This window comes from Trichosurus vulpecula, chromosome 3 (genome assembly GCF_011100635.1).
Source record: "Trichosurus vulpecula isolate mTriVul1 chromosome 3, mTriVul1.pri, whole genome shotgun sequence".
Classification (NCBI taxonomy): Eukaryota; Metazoa; Chordata; class Mammalia; order Diprotodontia; family Phalangeridae; genus Trichosurus; species Trichosurus vulpecula.
This window is the reverse complement of record NC_050575.1, coordinates 183,027,070-183,045,491: the sequence shown is the minus strand read 5'-3', so window position 1 is coordinate 183,045,491 and position 18,422 is coordinate 183,027,070. Positions and strand designations below refer to the sequence as shown.

General features: G+C 43.0%; 1 protein-coding gene across 1 annotated transcript in view; it reads right to left on the bottom strand.

The window, feature by feature from the left end:
• Positions 1–18,422, bottom strand: part of LAMA5 (laminin subunit alpha 5) — a 95,243-nt gene that overhangs the window by 64,750 nt on the left and 12,071 nt on the right. Inside the window, exons 2-4 of the mRNA XM_036749893.1 lie at positions 2,697–2,814; positions 2,475–2,549; positions 388–506 (exon numbers count right to left, since the gene is read on the bottom strand). Coding sequence (XP_036605788.1) covers positions 388–506; positions 2,475–2,549; positions 2,697–2,814 — 312 coding nt within the window. The remainder of the gene's footprint in view (positions 1–387; positions 507–2,474; positions 2,550–2,696; positions 2,815–18,422) is intronic.

Here is an 18,422-nt window from a genome sequence, read left to right as displayed (position 1 = left end):
GCCATATGCCAGGGCCTAAAAGAACTCAGGCAGTGAGCCAAATGAAAACAAAAGCACACAGGTTGGGCTTTCGAAAGAGTCTGTGTGTGGGCTACAAGTATCTTTACAGCAGACACAGGATGCTATTCCTAATGCCTCAGCAGAAAGCTCAGAGAGGGCTTGGGGATCATTTAAAGTCTACGATCTGAGACATTTTTGTACCTGATTTTCTGAAACCTTTTCCACAGCTGATTTAGCTCTTCAACTCCATCACTCTGAGGCCTTTGCCTCATCCCTCCCCCTCTCCTAAGTCCCTACCCAGTGACTGCACCTGATACTTTACACTTCCATTAGCACCACCTGAGATACCCCTTTATCTTCCATTCTGCCCACCAGCCACAGCCATACCTCCCCATTTTCCAGAGGTACAATGCGAGAGTATTCAGTGGTACAGATGACATCATCATCCCTGGTGATTCGCTCTAGTGTCTGAAGTCCAAACTTCTCAATGCAGTCCCTCTTGGATGCTGTAGGAGAACAGATGGTGTGAGCCAGGCCTGGGTGTGTCAGGGAGAGTTAGGAACCCTCCAGATTCCACCGGAAGGTAGAAAAAACCAAGAAAGCAACATGGCCACAACGAAAAGGTGGAGCCTAATTTGGCCTTTTCCAAAGAAAGACTTTCTCACTTGTTTTCCATCTTAGGTCATTCTCATCTCTTTTTCCTTTCTCCACTAGTGAACTCACCTGCCCCCATTGGATTCAATTAACCTCTCAACACAGCTGATTCCCAAATCTATATATTTATATATTTAATGCTAATTTTTCCTGAACGAATTATCTGCTGGATATCTACTTAGTATTTTAAGATTCAACTATCCAAAGCTGAACCTTTTTGCATCTCTAAAGGGACCATCATTTTTCCATTATGTTACTGTTTAGTCATGTCTGACTTTATGATCCCATTTGTGGTTTTCTTGGTAAAGACACTGGAGTAGCTTGCCATTTCCTTCTCCAGCTCATTTTACAGATGAGGAGACCAAGGCAAACAGGGTTAAGTGACTTGTCCAGGGACAAATAGCTAGTGTCTGGGCCAAATTTGAACTCAGGTCCTCCTAATTTGAGGGCTGGTACTCTATCTATTGCTCCACCTTGCTGCCCAGATAAAGGGGTAGATTTCAGAATTCTTGAACTCAAAGGTGGGGGTGTAGGCATAACTCATTGGAGCAGGCTGAGGAAATTAGACATTAGAGTATTTGAGGGAGAGTGAATATATATGCTGTAGTCTGTAGTATGAGGGCAGAAGTTGGGGAGGAGAGAAAAATTGTAAGTCAAGTGGTACCTCCTCCAGAAAGCCTTTCCTGTAGCCTGAGGTGGATAGTGTTCCCCCTCTCTTTAATTTAACCTATATTATTCTTGTCTTTTTATCTCATCAGCAGAATAAATCCCTACCGTGGCAGGGACTGCTTCATTTTTGCTTTTGTACATACCCAATACCTTGGTCATAGTAGGTACTTACTAAATCTTGGGTGAATTAAGTTGGTTTCTTGAGATATGTATGTGTTAGGAGTGCGCAGGCACAGGGCAATCAGGCTCAGAGTGGGGAGGATTCAAGATAAAGATGATATAGTCCAGGCCCTCAGAGATTTATAGACTAGTGGGAAGATAAAGCAAGTCCAGGCCAGAACTATAACTCAAGGTGTAAGTAATGCTCTCCAGGTTTTTCTCTTAAAATGGAAACACCCCTGAAAGAGAAAACCTATTTAGCCTTGAATACTTCAGAGGGAGGAAGTTTATTTATATTCTCCTCCTAGACAAGGGGTCCCTAGGGCCTCAAGGTGGGACTGAGGGAATCAAGATAAAGAAGAGGGAGAGAAATATGGGTCACCAGAGGCAATATTCTCCAAGTTTACAATTATGCTAGCCATAGGAATAGGGCTTTTTAGATAAAGTCACACAATATTATAGCTTAAAGGGACCTTAGAACATGGATGTCAGAGTGATAAGGGGCCTTACAACACAGAATATGGAATGTCAGAACAGGAGGGAATCTTAGAATAAAGAATGTCTAAAATGGAAGGAACCCTTAGAACAGAGAACATAAAATGTCAGATATGGAAGGAAAATTACAACACGGAACCTAGGAAGCAGAAGGGACTTAAGAATAAAGAATGGTAGACCTGAAAGGGAATTTAGAAGCACTCTAATCTACAGCCTTCATTTTAAAGAACAGGGAAACTGAGCCAGAAAAGTGAAATGATTGCTGCAGGTCAGTGGCAAAGTCAAGACTAGACCATGGAACTCCCAAAGGGCAGCCCTGTAAGCCAGAAAGGCCTGAACAGCAAAGTGAGTACTTCAGAAAAGAAAGAAGAGAACTCAGAGAAGTGTGTAAGGGTGGGAATCATCAAAGATGCTCCACTCTCCCAGTCACCTAAGAAGCAGACAGTGTGGCCCCTACTCTATAAACACAGTCTTGGCAACAGCGAGAGCCAAAATACCAGGCATCGTGGGCTGCTGGGGCTGAGATGTGTAGCAGCAGCACTCTGGCATCTCCCATGCCCGCTTTGTCATTGCTGTGTTCATGAAACCACAGAGACCCTCACAAAGGGGAGACAGTGCAGGTTTACCCTCCAGATTGCCTGCAGACATAGGTCCCACTTCTCCTGGGCTTCCACCATCACATCCCTCCTGTCAAGGGTCATAGCTTACAGTCTACTTACAGGCAAAGTACTGCCAAGGTTGGTAGGTGAGTCCAAAGTCTGTGGATCTCTCAAGTACCCAGAGGTCCGGCCTCGGGGAGTTGGCAAATTTGATGAGGACATAGGCCACGTGAAAAAGCTGCAACAGAAGAAATACAGGTGAGGAAAACAGTAAGGGGAGTGAAGTATCTCCTCAATGAAGACTACCTGGGCCAGTGCCTGCCTGGCTACAGTATTTCCCCAAACCCATCAGCCTCCTCCCTGAAAGATTGACAAGGCTTGGACAAGTCCTTGACAAGACTGTGTACATAACTTAAGAGGCAGAAGCAGCAGGCAGAGAGATGATCTGGAGGAAGACTCAGGTCTAAATTCTGCTTCTGACACTCTCTGTGTGACTACGGGCACACCATTTACCTCTCTGAGCCTCTGTAAAATGAAGGGGTTCACTGGATGGCTGCTAAGATCTCTTCAAACTCTAAAACTATGATTTCATAATATGATGACTCTCACTAACTCTCTGGACTGTCAGTGTCCCCTGAAGGACTTGCATCTCTCTGCCGGGCTTTGTCATTCTATCCATCTGACACTCTAGGCCAAGGACTTGCTCATGCTGTGGTGTAGCATCCATACTGTTTAATAAGGCAGTCGCTCTTATACTTTGGTGGACCTGTAATCTCGTTCACATGGGTTCTCCCTCTAACAGATAATTTTTTCTGAGGAAGCACAGTGGAAACGGGAACGGTTCTGGCACTAATTTGTTAGGTGACCTTGGCAAGCCATTCCCTTTCTCTGGGCCTCTATTTCCCCATCTGTAAAAAGAGGGCTAGATTGGTAGTGTCAATCTCAAATGGAAACAGGGGGTGCTAAAGCACACCTAAGGATCTTGGTGGGTCGCATGTTGGCTTAGAAAACCACACACTTTATGTATTTCTTTCTTTTTTTTATTCATACACCAGCACATTAAGATCAGATAGGAACTACATTTTAATCAAGTTCTGGCTGCATTTGGAAATGTTGTGGGCTGCATGTGACACTTCTGGGTGAGATGACCTTCTAATCTCCTCTCCAGGATGACATTCTATGACATACATTCTGTGTATCTTTTATCCCTTAGCATCAGAGATCGACTGCACCAAACCACGGCCACTCTTTGGCCTGGTTCCCTTGTGGACAACTCACACAGGTGATATCGATAAAGGGGGGTAGGGTGGTTCATCTTAGTTTGTGATTGTGGTTAGGGCTCAGTCTATAGCTTAGACCGGAGGCTGATGTCATCAAAGCAGGAACAGAAAACACTTCAGGATCACGGAAAGAAGGGAAAGGAAGGGATTTCTCAGTAGGTCCTACCTTACCCTAGTCTGGAATTGACTGAAAAGGGGCCCAAATTATTCACATAGAAATTTAGCCGTTAGCTTTGGAAGACTCAGCAGGGCCTATCAGCTAGTATCTTACAAGCCTGGGGGACCCTGGCTGGAATGTCTTTCCCCTCCCCCTCAAAGCAGTTAGCTTATTCAGAGGACCTCCCCATTCATCATCCTGTCAAAAAAGCCTGGTGTTGGGGGGATGGGGGAGAGAGGGGGAGAGGGGGAGAGGGAGAGAGAGAGAGAGAGAGAGAGAGAGAGAGAGAGAGAGAGAGGAGGTTTGCTCCTTGCCTAGTCAGCATCCTCCTCTCCCCAAAGCACTGGCCATTGAACCAAAAAAACTACCTCTCATGTTCAGAGCAGTCAGGGTCCCCACCCCAGGGGGATGGGAATATACAGACTCCTGCTTTCTCTCTAGGTAAAAGACCCAAGGGCTAGAGTACCCTCAGGGTCTTCCCTTCTAGGCATATACACTTATTTGGCCCCAAAATGAAAGTCAACAAGAATAAATTGTTAGAAAATAAATTCTTCACCCAGTTCCTGATTCCCCTAGGCGTTTGGGCCAGGGAATCCCTTCCATCTCTAAACCTATAATATTTTGATCATTATCCTCCTTCTTCTACCCAAGTAATGTTTGCAGCAATATTTTTGCTCCAAAGAGAAAGCTACATTTCTCCAGTCAGGTACCATGGTACTCTGCCCAAAGCTTCCAGCATCTATTAGATGAAGTATGTCTGACAAGGAGACTGTTCTTGAGCATCTAGGTTCATGGATTTCCTCACCCCCACACTTAGGATGAAGAGTTGGGGGGGGACAGAGACCCAGAGCCTGCCCTGGGGGATCTAGCCCTTCTCTAATCCCAATACCCCCCAAGACAATCCCCTCCTAGGTCATGCAACACTGGACAAGTGTGGATTTTGGCCCAGGTTGGGTCTACTTGCCAAAGGATAGACTTAGGTCTTAGACTTAGGCTGAGTAATTCTGCTCTGCCCATAGGAGGCAGTTTTCTCATTCTGACCCTATCTCTTCCCAGAAAATAGCCCTACAAACAGCCTCTTGGGTCTTCATTCTCAGGAAAGCATCACTGGGGTTGGAGGAGCAGGGAGATGAAAAGAGGTTTATCTTGCTTTATTCTACTCCCCACCACCCCAGTACACTTATTTTCTTCCCAAACCTATAACCAAGATCCCTCAAAGAGAAAGTCAGTGGTGATGTGATAGAAAGAACACCAGAATTACTCAGAGGACTTGGGTTCCAATCCTCACTCTGCCTCGTGTGACTTGTGCTAAGCCTCATCCCTTTTCTGAGCCTCAAGTTTCTCATCTCTAAAATAAGGGATTTGGATGGGATGATTTCTAAGGCACATCAGATGTTCTAAGTCTGAACCCCCATTCCAGGATCTTGCACTCTCTGACTCTCTCTCTTCCCCTCTCCTTATTTCTCTCCATGTCAGCCTTGTCCCCTTACAGTTAGAGGGCTTTCGGAAGGTAGACTGATTAAGGCTTTGTGTCCAGAGAGACGTCAGAGTACTGAAAACAGCTCTTGTGGTGACTGGAAGGAGAAGGATGCAAGGTGACATTGCCCATGGGGTGGAGGATGAACGGGGCAGCTCTTTTCTTGGGTCCTTCCCATCTCTTTAGCAGTACAACTTTCACACAGCCTCACCACATTCCCCATTCCTGCTGCTCTCTAGAGCGCAGGGTGGGGGTGGAGAATGAGGGGGCTCCCACTACATTCTTCCCCTGAGGAAAGCTAAGCAAAGTTACATTCCTGAGAAGGTGAGCTCCCTCTTATCTCCCTCTCGCTGCCCCATGGGTCAAATTATGGAGGAATCCAGCTTCTCTGGAGGTTCCCAGCCCCACCTCAACTTCCTTCATTCCTGGAGGGACCTCAGGGCTGGGGTTGCTTTGGGGTGAAAATGGAAGGAGGTCACTCCTTGGAAAACCTTGGAACCAAATCTCTTTATCCTAAATCCCTAGAGCTGGATTGGTGTTTGCTCTGAATCTGACTGGGGAACTAACCAGAAGATTTTTTTCTAGTCTGAGACAGAGATCTCCCCCACTCATACCTCCCACAGTCACAACCCTCTCTTCACATACTCCTCCCCACATATGGGCAGAAGGGCCAGAGCCTCATATATGGGAATAACTGAAGCTTCGAGTGGGAAATGACTTCTTTTTTGCATGATGCCCTATGAAGTAAAATGTTTAAAAAAGAACAACTTCTCAGTCCTATTTTCCCAACCCCCTCCATAAAACCTACCCCAATTATTTGAGGGTTGTAGGTGGGTAAGTGGGCAGAGTGCTGAACTGGGATTCGTGAAGACCTGAGTTCAAATCTTATCTCACATATTTACTGTATGATCTGGACAAGTCACTTGGCCTCTCAACTTCCTCATCTGTAAAATGTGGGGGTTGGACTAGATGGTCCCTAGGGTCTCTTGCAGCTCTAAATCTGTAATCCTATTATCCTATTCCAGCCCACAATGATCTCACCCCTACTATGCATACCAGAGCACCTGGCATGTGGTTGAGTTCATACTTGCCAAACTGTCTACACAGCCATGCCAACAAAATTCCTTCTGGGAAGAATGAAGCAGGATATAGGATTCTTCCCAAGAGGGGTGGGGGCTCCAGTTTCCTGAGTGGGACAGGCTGTGGGGAGGTGGTTGGCCTCCCCTATCCCTCACATCTCCAAGGACCTGTGTCACACATGCCTCCATGGGGAGGGCAGCCTTGGTCTCAGGCTGGGAACTGGATGGCAGCAGTGAGTAGGCTGCCTGCCTCCTGATCCATTAGGTCCAGAGGAAATCAAGAGGAAGTCCAGTCTTCTAGTCTAGGAGACACAGAGATTCCCACAGGATCAGAGCCTTAGGCTATTATAGCACCTATTTCCATGATGCCCCAACACAGCTACACACCTTCATGTGTCCCATACATATATGGACATGCATATGCACACATTTCATGCTTCTTTGGACTCAAGTAAAGACATACAGGACTTTATACATAGTAAATGTTTAATGACTGCTTTTTCAATCATTAATTCATACATTCAAACAAATCTCAGCACAAGAAGATCATGGGATGGAGAGCTAGAAAGGACCTTAGAGATCACCTGGTCCAACTCCCTTGTTTTGTAGATGAGGAGATTAAAGGGAAGAGAGGTTAAATCCATGTCCTGCTCAAAATCAACTCTCTCGCTCCCTCTCCCTCAGCCCTGGAGTCTGGGTGCTTCTCTTCTACCCTATAATGGCTCTGCCAAGTCAGGGCCTTTGAGCCTCCCCCATGAGCAGTACCATCCATACTCTAAATCTATAGAACTATAAGAAGGAGCTTGATCCCAGAGAGCAGGACTGACAGAAACAGTTACAGGGAGAAGAAAAGCTATTCTTGTTCCCTCTGTATGCCATTGTGTTTGGGTTTGGATTCCATAGTGACCAGCAGATGGGGTGGGGGAAGGGAGGGGAGGTCTCTCTGCTCTGCCAAGGGGAGTGTGCCCTCAAGATGAGGATAGACATGTGATGGAGTGCTCAGACACACAGACGAGAGACACAGAATCACACCACCGGAGAACACAAAATCAAAGAGAGGGGACGAGCAGAGGAGGGCTTCCGAAACTTTGCTCAAACAGACAAGCCACATGGGATAGTCAAAAGAGCACTGGACTTGTGAATTGGAAGATGAGGGTTCAAGCCTCAGCTCTACCAGCTAGGTGCTGCAGTGTGAATAGAGCACTGGGCCTGGAGTCAGGAATGCCTGAATTCAAATCCCACTTAAGACACCAATTGTGTGACCCTGGGCAAGTCACTTAACCTCTCTTTGCCTCAGTTTCCTCAACTGTAAAATGGGGATAATAACAGGACCTAGCTGGCAGGGTTGTTGTGAAGATCAAATAAGATAATATTTGTAAATTAACACTGTGCCTGGCACAGACTCAGTACCATATAAATGTTTATTCTCTTCCCTTCTCCCTTTCCCCATCAAGTCGTTGGGCTCAAAGAAGAGACAGAGAACCTTTCTGGGTATGTAAAGATAAGGATGCAGATATTTATATTTACCCCCATTACCATCAGCATCTCTCAGGAGGGCCCTAGCAATTAAAACCTCCTTCGATCCTTCTCCAGGACCCTTCAGCAAAACCCTGACCTCTTCACCCCTTTCCTTTAGTTGACACAGTAGCTAGGCTCTCTCCTCCCTGAACATTCTAAACACACAGGTTCCAGTCTTGACTCTGCCCTAACTTGTTTTTTAAATTAAATTTTATACTCTTTTCTTTTTCTTTCTTTTTTTCTGGGAGGCAATCAGGGTTAAGTGACTTGCCCAGGGTCACATAGCAAGTAAGTCTCTGAGGCTACATTTGAACTTGGGTTCTTCAGACTCCTGGGCCTGTGCTGTGTCCACTGCACTACATAGCTGCCTGATATTTTTTTCAAAAGAAGATAAATCTTCTCACCAAACCACACTGGGAAAGAAAACAAAAGTCCTTGTTATAAGCATGTATAGTAGAGCAAAAACAAATTCCTGCATTTCTGCCCTGAATTTGTTGTGTGATCTTGGGCAAATCATGTTCCTTCTGTGGACCTCAGTTTCCTAACCTGTAAAATGCAGGTGATGGAGTGGATGGCTATATGTTGTCATCGAATTTACTGTCACTGCATTTTGAGCTAGAAGGACTTAGATCATGCTGTGAAGTTGACATTTTACAGATGGGGAACCAAGTCCAGAGAGCCAAAATGATTTGCCCAGTGCCATAGACCTAGTCTAATCAAAGCTCCAAATTCGACTTCAAATCTAGCAAATTTCCACTCAACCACTTCTGAGTCAGTCCCAAGGGTAGGCTCTCCCCCACCTTTCATAAGACAGTGTTACCTCCAGTGAAAACCCAAGAGCCTTAGGGATTGGCAGATACTGTTCTTAGTCAGCTCTAACCAACCTGGCTCTAGCCAGCTTCTAAGTTCCCTGAGTCTATAAACAGGGATTTCTAGGAGTTTATATAAAATCTGGTCCAGGGCCTAAAACCTAGAGCCAGAAACATGATTTGGAGTCAGAAGGCCTAGATTTGAACCCCAATTCTGCCACTAGCTAGCTGTGTGACCAATGGCAAGTCCATCTCCCTCCCTTCCCCATCTGTAAAATGAGGGAGCTAGAGTAGATGATCTCTGAAATCTCTTGGGCTATTAACATTTTGTTTATGGCCCTGAAGACGGGAGCTACCAGATCAGGAGAACCAGGTACCTACTAAGAAAAAAAGACCATGCTTCCCCAAAAGGAAATGCCTATTTCCAACTCCACAGCCTGAAAGGGGCATTCATGGAACACTAATGGGAAAGGGCTCGGTGTCCTCTTGCTCCTAGGCCTGGAGGAGGGGGTGGGGGTGGGGGATGGACAGACTGTCTTCCCAGGCAGCCAGGAGCTTTCAGGGACAAAGTCAAAGCCAAGCAGAGCTGGTTAGGTCTGCGTGCAATCCAGAGCAGCTTTTCCCAATAGGGCCTGGGCCGGGATGGGGATAGGGGAGGAGGGAAGGAGGAGAAGCTATTCACATGCCAGTCTGATCTGATCTGGTGTTTTTTTCCATTCCCCTTTGGCAGCTCCACCCCAGGCTGGCCCCCTTGGGAGGCAGGGGGTTGAATTTGGGCCTGGCCAGCTAGGGGTCCAAGGGTGAGGCATGGGGGACTGAAAACTCTGCCCAGCCCCTGACCTTGGTAGGTCATTCTGTGGGGAAAAGGCCTGGTGTAATCCAAATGCACATGTTTTCTAACCACTGCATCCAACTTGCAGAACACACACCATGGAAAGGTCACCAGAGACTGGCACAAACTCAGCTGAGGGAGGGGAAGCTCCCTGGGGAAGCAATGGAGATGGGCACTGATGAAACCCTCCTACTGTCTCCCAGGAGACTAGAGATGGAGTACAAATGACTATCAGTATTTGTTTGTCTGGGGACTGAGAAGACAAAACTAGCACTAGTCCTACCTAAGGTACTCCTGAGGCACCTACTATAGGACCCACCGACACACCCTTCTGTTACCTCTTTATCTCTTCAATCCTTAGCTTCCTGGGGTGAGGGGGTAAGGGGTGCCAGGAAGATGAAACTGCTTCCAGATGGGACATCTAGGGCTCAGAATAAATCCTTTCCTACCCTCAGAAAGACAGCCACCAAAGCTGTGGGAGCCTCCCCCATCCCCACATTGGTTCTATGGCTGTGGCAATGCTAGCCACACCCACTGAAAGGCCCTGGCTTGCCTCTCTAGCTACATATTTCCCAGCTTAGAGCATTTACACAAACACTGACTCCAAGAGATACAGATTAGGCAGGATACCCAGAAAAGAGAACCTCTCCCCCCTCACCCCTTCAAGAAGCAGGAGAGTAAGGATGAGAGAGAAGAAGGGTTTGTTCACTGGGATGGGTTATTCCCCTCTTAACAACATGGACCAAACCACTCAACTTGGGTCAGGAAATGGGTCTAAAGGAGGGTGACTCTGGTATCCCTGGAGTTCTGTCTCCCTTAATATGGTTAAACAGGAGTGGGTTAGAGGAAGGAGGGCATTTTATAATACTTTCAATGGGGAAATTTAGGGAGGCAGCACAAGAAGAAATAATTGCCCTATCCTATGGGACCTTTCCCATAGGAAATTTCTCTATTTTCTGGAACCTTTTCATTCCCTATACCCTCAACTTTGCATTTCCTACCCCTATATGAACATTTAACCTATGACTGTGGCTACACCAACTACACCCTAAGAGAAGCCCATACAAAGTTCACCACTGGTTCTTTTCCAAGGGCAAGGCTCCTCTGCTTTATGGGCATGGGTGGGGAAGGAGACTAGGTTAGTGAATAAAATAGTAGGTAATACCAAGGATGTCCCCTGCCCAAATTCTAAGCTAAGGGGCCTAGAACTATTGCTTCTACTCACAGTCCCTCCCCTCTTCCCCCTTCAGCCCTGACCTTTTCCCAATGCTGCATATTTATAAAGAGCAGGGAGAAAAAAGAAAAAAAATCAAAACAAAAACCCAGCCCAAGTTATTTTTAAAATTATGTCTATTTTTGGGTCCAGTATATTTCCAGGAGGTCTAAGTTCTGGACAGCCAGAGGGGCCTCATCAGCCCAGTTCCTCCCTCTGCCCAACTCCCTGTTTTGTCCCAAGCCACAAAGGCAAGTGAGTATGGGGTTGGGAGATGGGGCTGAAGAACTCTCCCATCTGAAGGGAGCAACAGCATCCTAAAACCCCAGGCATTTGACTTTGTAGTACGTGCAGCTGGGGAAAGATGAGGGTGACCCCTAGGCTCAGCTTCAGGCCTGGAGGACAGACAGAGACTAGAATGAGTAGGCATCTAACAATCATCATGAAAGAGGGGTTAGTAATAATGAAAAAAAGTGGGGATGCCCAGGAAAATTCTAGGGACTTAGGGCTAAGACTTCAAATTCTAAGACTTGAGGCTAGACAGGAGAACCTAGTCCCATGTCCTTTCTTGAGGGAAAGGGCATCATCTCAGCCCACTGAGTCACTCTTTTCTCACCTTAAGGGGCAGAACTTCTTTTAAGGCAGACCATGGCTCAATATAATCATAGAATCTTGGAGCTGGAAGAGGCTTCAAAAGTACTGTTCATACATGAACAAAAATCCTCATATACCCAATGAGTGGTCATTCAGTCTTTGCTTGAAGACCTTCGATGTTGAGGAACCCAAAACCTACTGAGGCACCATGTTCCAGTCTGTGTAACTCTAATTGTTAGGAAGTTTTAAATTTGCATTAAGCCAAGTCTGACTCTCTATAAAATCTAAGTCTAGGGTCAACCAGAGTAAGTTGTTGGAGGAGGAGGAATTGAGGTGAAAGAGAATTTCAGCAGAAGGAAGAGGGGAACTCAAGCAGATGAACCTAGGAAGGAGAAACAAGGAAGGAAAGCTGGAAGATGAGGATGAGGACAAGGACAAGGAGGAGAATGAGGAAGACAAGGACAAGGAGGAGGAGGAGGAAGAGGAAGAAAAGAATTCGAGAAATATGTTATAGGGGTGAGTTCTAGTTCAGGTACAGATGAGACTAGATGTCCTCTCAGTTCTCTTCCACCTTGGTAATTCTGTGAATCACTCCATCTCCCAACTCTTCTTCGGCTCTTTACCATGCCTGGAATTCTCTCCTTCCTCACCTCCACTTTCTAGCCTCTCCAGCTTCCTTCAAATCACATCTAAAACCCCATCTTCTTCAGAGACCTATTTAATCTTAGTGCCTTAGTGTACATAGTTGTTTGCATGTTGCCTTCCCCATCACTCTGAGCTCTTTGAGAGCAGAGGCTGTTCTTTGTCTTTCTTTGTATCCCCAGTTATTAATAAATGCCATTGACTGACTGAAGTAAGACAGTTTAAGATGTTAATAAGAAGACGGAAAGGAAGTTGGATGTAGTTTTCCAGGTACTGGTATGGAGCTAAGGAGATGCTGTACTGGCAAAAAGAAAGGTAAAGATCTTCAAAAGCAGTTACCCACAGGAGAGCTTCAGAGCAGCTACTGGTAAAACTGACAGAGAACTGAGGAGCTCACTTCAACACGAGGACAGGAAGATCTTTGAGACCTGTACAGTGCGTGATTTTTGCATTTCTGCCATGACCATATGTCTGCTATTTGTGCTGAAAAAATACAAGCTGTTTTCCCTTCAAGAAGAAAAAGTAAAAGGGCTCATATGCTTCTTACTTGCCTCAGTCCTTTCTGCTTCTCTGTTCATTCTCAGACTCTTGCGTCCTGTATCCAGTGAGAGATCACAGTATAAGGGTCTGAGGATTTTCATTGGCTATTTCCATATTCTGAGCAGTTGCATGCCTGGAACTCTCTCCTTCCTTATCTCCACATCCTAGCCCCGCTGGCTTCCTTGAAATCTCATCTAAAGTCTCATCGTTTGCAAGAAGACTTCTTCAGACTTCCAAAATCTTTGTCCCTTTCCTCTCTTTATCCTGTCTTATTTGTACATATTTGAAGGCTTTGGGTCCTTCTCCCCTCAGGGCCATGTGGCATTGAAAAGTGGGCCTTGGTCTTTGGCTTCTGAATTTATTCTTTTCTGTTCTACGTGAAGGGAGTGAAGCCCAAACAAAAGGTCAGGAAGGGATCCCAGCACTCCAGTACGACCTTTCAGTTACTATAGCATTGACACCCTAAGGAGCAAGGAGTGACCTTCAAGACCCAGGTCAATGGTAAATGAGATAAGAACCATTCAGCAGAGTGCATCTGGGTATGAACTTGGTGGGGCCAGTGTGATATGGGAAATGAACCAAAAGCATGTCCTCAAGATGTTAGGGGAAAATGTCTGTGCTTTAAATTTTTTGTTTGTTTTTTGAGACTGGATCTCCCCTTTCACCCAGGCTGGAAGTGCAGCAGTCACTCACTGACCCAATCCCACTACTAAACAGCATGGAAGCTTTGGCCTGCTCCAATTCCAACCCACAACCAGTCTGCCCCTCCTTAGGCAGCCACCTACTCCCAGCGATCCCCCATATTGGTCACAGCCTTAGCACAGACACCAGACCAACTTAGCTCAGGACTTCTAAGCTCAAATGATCTACCAGGCACAGCCTCCCCAATAGTAGAAATGACAGTCGTGTACCACTAGGTCTGGATACTTGTTTTTGCTATATCTTTGAAGCAAATATGCCTCTGTAAAAGCTTTAAAAAATGCTTCTTAAGTCTCCAGGTTTTCAGGGAGGAAAAAGCATTCCTTAAAAACCAGGAGAAGGGCTTTTGATGTGAAGAAAAAGAAAAAAGGGATAGGAGGAGGCAATGAATGTGACACAGTGGAAAAAGGGAAGACAGATAAACTGAATACTTTTAACTAATCAACAGCTACGAGGTTCTTTCCCAAAAGAAGGAAGCTGAACTCTGTGAGGAGGTAGCAGACGCTTATTCTTCAAGAAATGAAGATATGGAATCATAGCTGCTTTCAGGTAAGAGAGATTGTCCAGGAAGAACTGGAGGAAGTATGGTATGTCATTATGGTTGTCACTGAAGGATAGGGAAATGACTATATATAGACCTGATATCAAGAAGAAAAAGGTCTGATCTCTTGCTGTGGTATGGATCCAAGATCAGACAGAGAACTCCTCAAGCCTTGTCAAACCAAATGACTACTGCCCACTTTTGGTGATTTGTAGGTGCACAACTGCACTGACATCAGGAATCTAGAAAGCAATGAGGAAGATTTTGGAGCCATGGATAAGAGAGGAATAGGTGGTGTTTTCATTATGGCTGCCACTTAAAGGCAAGGGCTTTAAAAGAGTATACCAGATTTGGAAAGTGAAAAGCTGGTTCAGAAAATGGCATTTGAGAATAGAATTAGACTTCTAGAATACAGCTTAAAATACAGGAATGACAGGTTCTTGGTCAGGGATAAAATGCACCTAACAAGAGCTGTCAAGAATGTATTTGTCTGGAGTCTTGAAAATCTAATCAGAAAAGACTTTAAAGCAAAAAGGGAGGGAGATGGAAAAAACTGCCTACATATATCTACCAAATTCAAAACCATGGAAAGTAACTACAATTTAGGAAGAAGAATAGCAGTAAGGACATCTACAAATTCACAGAGGACAAAAATTCAAGAAAGAAGTCAACAAGAAAACACATGGCCACAGATGTCCATACACAAAAGAACAAAGCAGAAGTAACATGCAAGGCGAATTATTAATATAGAGAGGGAATGACTCTTTATGACTTATTCATAAGAAACAGGAAACTATGCTAGAAAATCACTAACCTGTGCATACCCTCTCAGCCAGCGGTATAACCCAAAGAGATCAAAAAAAGAGAAAGTCCCATATATACAAAAAAAAATTATGGCAGTTCTTTTTGTGTGTGTGGGTGGGTCAAAGACCTGGAAGCTAAGAGGGTGTCCATCAACTGGGAATGGCTAAGCAAGTTATGATATAATGGAATACCATTGTGCTGTAAGAAATGACTAGAGAGATGGGTTCAGAGAACTTGGGAAGCCTTATATGAACTGATACAGAGTGAAGTGAGCAAAACCAATAGAACAATTTATAAAATAACAACAAAACAGTAAAAAAAAATGAACAAAATCAAAACAAAACAAAACCTTGAAAGCTACAGAGCTCTGATCAACACAACGACCAATCTTGATTCCAGAATATTGATGCTAAAGCATACTATCTATCTCCTAACAAAAAGATGTTAGACTCAGAGAACAGAATGTGATACATACTTTGGATGTGATCAATGCAAGAATATCAATGCATATCTGTTGTAATGATTTTGTTTTTATTTTTCCAATGGTGGGGGAAGAGAGAGGGGAAAAGGTGTAGGAGGAAGAGAAAATGATTTTTGTTTATTAGAAAATAGTAGAACTAAAGACAAAAGATAAATAATCTTTTAAAGATCATAGAGAATAGGAGAGAATCCACAGGATAGAAAGGCAAGAGTTGTCCTGATTTTCCAAAAAAGGAAGAAAGAGAACTAGAAAACAAGGAAATTTGACAGTAGTTCTTTTCTAGATTCTAGAATGTATTATTAAAGGGTGGGTAGTGGACGTCTAGAAAAGGAAGTAGTGACCACAAAGAGCTAAGAAGCTGATCAATAACAGGTCATGCCACACCAACATTTCCTGTTAGAACAGGGAATTGTTTAGATACAGTTGAGCCTAATCTAATAAGATGAAATATAATAGGGATAAATGTAAATCCTTACAACTCAAAAAAAAAATGTACAATAGTGAAGATTAAGTAGCAGTTTTTCTGAAATAGAGCCAGAAAGTTTTTTGGACTACAAACTCAAATAGTGTGATATCAACAAAAGTTAACGTGATTTTTTTTTGCTACATTAAGAGAAACAAAGTTTCTAGGATTAGAGAAGGATGGTTAGTGAGCATCTGTTACACTGATGTTCAGTCCCAATATTCTCTTCCAGGGTAAGACCACGTTTGGTGTACTGTACTCAGTTCTGACCACCACATTTTAGGTAGAACATTTATGGCAAACTATAGCTTGTGGGCCAAATATGCCCGCCCCTTGTTTTCGTATGGTCAAGAATATGTTTTTACATTTTAAAATAAAGTTATATCTGTACTTGTTCATCTTGTTCCTACAGGAAACAATTTGGAGCAATGAATAGAAGTTTCTGAGAGATAGATTTAGACTTTATATAAGGAAAAATTTCCTAATAAGTATAGCCATTTATAAGTGAAATGAACCATCTTGAAAGTTAATGACTTGTGTCTCACTGGAGAACTTCAAGCAAACCCTAGAGATAATCAAATGCGTTGTAGGAGGGATTCTTTTTCCAAGTATGGGGTGACCTTTGAGGCCCCTTCCAACTCTCAAGATGCCATGATGCAATGCAATTAAAAATATTAGAAAGCCAACAAATAAAAAACCTAAAAGAATCACAAAAGAAGAAATATCAGAAATTACAGAATAGATAATCTGGAAACAAAAAAGCTATACAAATGATAAAGCTAAAAGTTGATTTTTAAAAAAGGATAACAAAATTGATAAACCTTTAGTCACTCTGGCTAAAAAGAGGACAGAAAAAATCAAATCAACAAAATAGGAAATGAACAAGGTAAAATCACAATAAGACCAGAAGAAATAAATCATCAGAACCTACTATGCTAAGAAAACAAGAACAAAATAAAAGAATTCAAAAATATAAAATGCACAAATCAACAGAAAACCAACTAGAGATCTTAAATAATCCACTGTCAGAAAAGGAAAAAGAACTAGCTATAAAGAAACCACCAAATTGGAGGGAAGTGGGGGGAAGGAAATTCTGATTCTGATAGATTCACAGGACAATTCTAGAAAATTTTAAAAGAACAATTACAGAAATTGTTCTGAAAAACTGATAAAAGAACATGCCCTACCACAGATTCCTCTTATGAGACAAATCTCATTCCAAATAATGACAAAATGTATAAAATATCTGGAGAATCAATCTACCAAAGCACACAAATATCTTATACCTAAAACAGGGAAGGATAAAGCACAGCAGGAAAACTATAGACCAACAACATGAGCAAACTAAAATCAAAAACTTTAAATAAAATCTTGTCCAACATGCTTCAGCAACTCATCTAAGAAATCATTCATTATGACCAAGGTAGATTTATTATACCAAGATGAAAGGAATGTTCAAAATGAGAAAATCAATATTATTTACCATATTAAGAACAATAATAGTCACAACCACATTATCTACACAAATGCAGAAAAAGTCTTCAACAAAGTACAATAATCATCTACACTAAAAGTCCTACAAAACAGGGATAGAGGGACCTTTCCTTTATCAAAAAACAAAAAGTGACAAAAGCAAGCATCTTATGCAATAGGGATACACTAGAACCTTTCTCATTAAACAGAGGAGTAAAGTGAAGACAAGAGAAAGAAACTGAAAGTGTAAAGACTGGTAAAGAAGCAATACAATTATCCCTATTTAGGGGCAGCTAGATGGCCCAGTGAGTTTAGCACAGCCCTGGAGTTAGAAGGACCTGAGTTCAAATTTGGCCTCAGACACTTGCCACACTTACTAGCTGTGTGATCTTGGGCAAGTCACTTAACCTCAATTGCCTTGCCTTCCCCCCTCAAAAAAAAAAACACAACAAAAACAATTATTCCTATTTGCTGATGATATGACATGATATGATATGGTTTCTAACCCTGACATGATAGGGTTAGAAAATACTAGGGAATAAGCACATATGCTAATTGAGAAAATCAGTATCTTTGCAAAGTTCCAAGCTTCAAAATAAACCAGCAAAAATCAACAGCATTTCTAGACAATAAGAAGAAAACCCAAGAAGCAATAACAGAAAGAGAAACCCCATTCCAAACAACTATAAAATGTATTAAATATCTAGGGAATCAATCTACCAAAGCATGCAAAATATGTGTGTAGATTCAATTACGAAATGTTCCTCATAGAAATAAAGAATAACCAATAGCTAGAAGACTATTTAGCTCATGGATAGGCTATACAAATATGATCAAAATGAGAGTATTACCACAATTAATTTGTAGTTTTAATACAATATAAATCAAATAAATCAATCAAATAAATCTTGAATCTTGAATCAAATAAAACTTGATAAAATAATAAAAAGCTACAAAAACTTAGAATTTCAGGGAAACAATGAAGAGTCAGAGACAAAGTAGGAATAGCACTTCTAGACCTTAAACCTACACTATAAAGTAGTAATCATCAAAACCATTTCAAATTGATTTTTAAAAAAATAGAGAAATAGAGCAGTGGAACAAACAACAGGCAGACACCATGGAATTAAATAATTCAGTGTTCAATAAACCAAAAACTATAAATCACTTAGGGGAAAAACAACTCTGATAAAAACTGCTGAGAAAATTGGAAAGTAATCTCGTGGAAATTTGGCTTACACCAT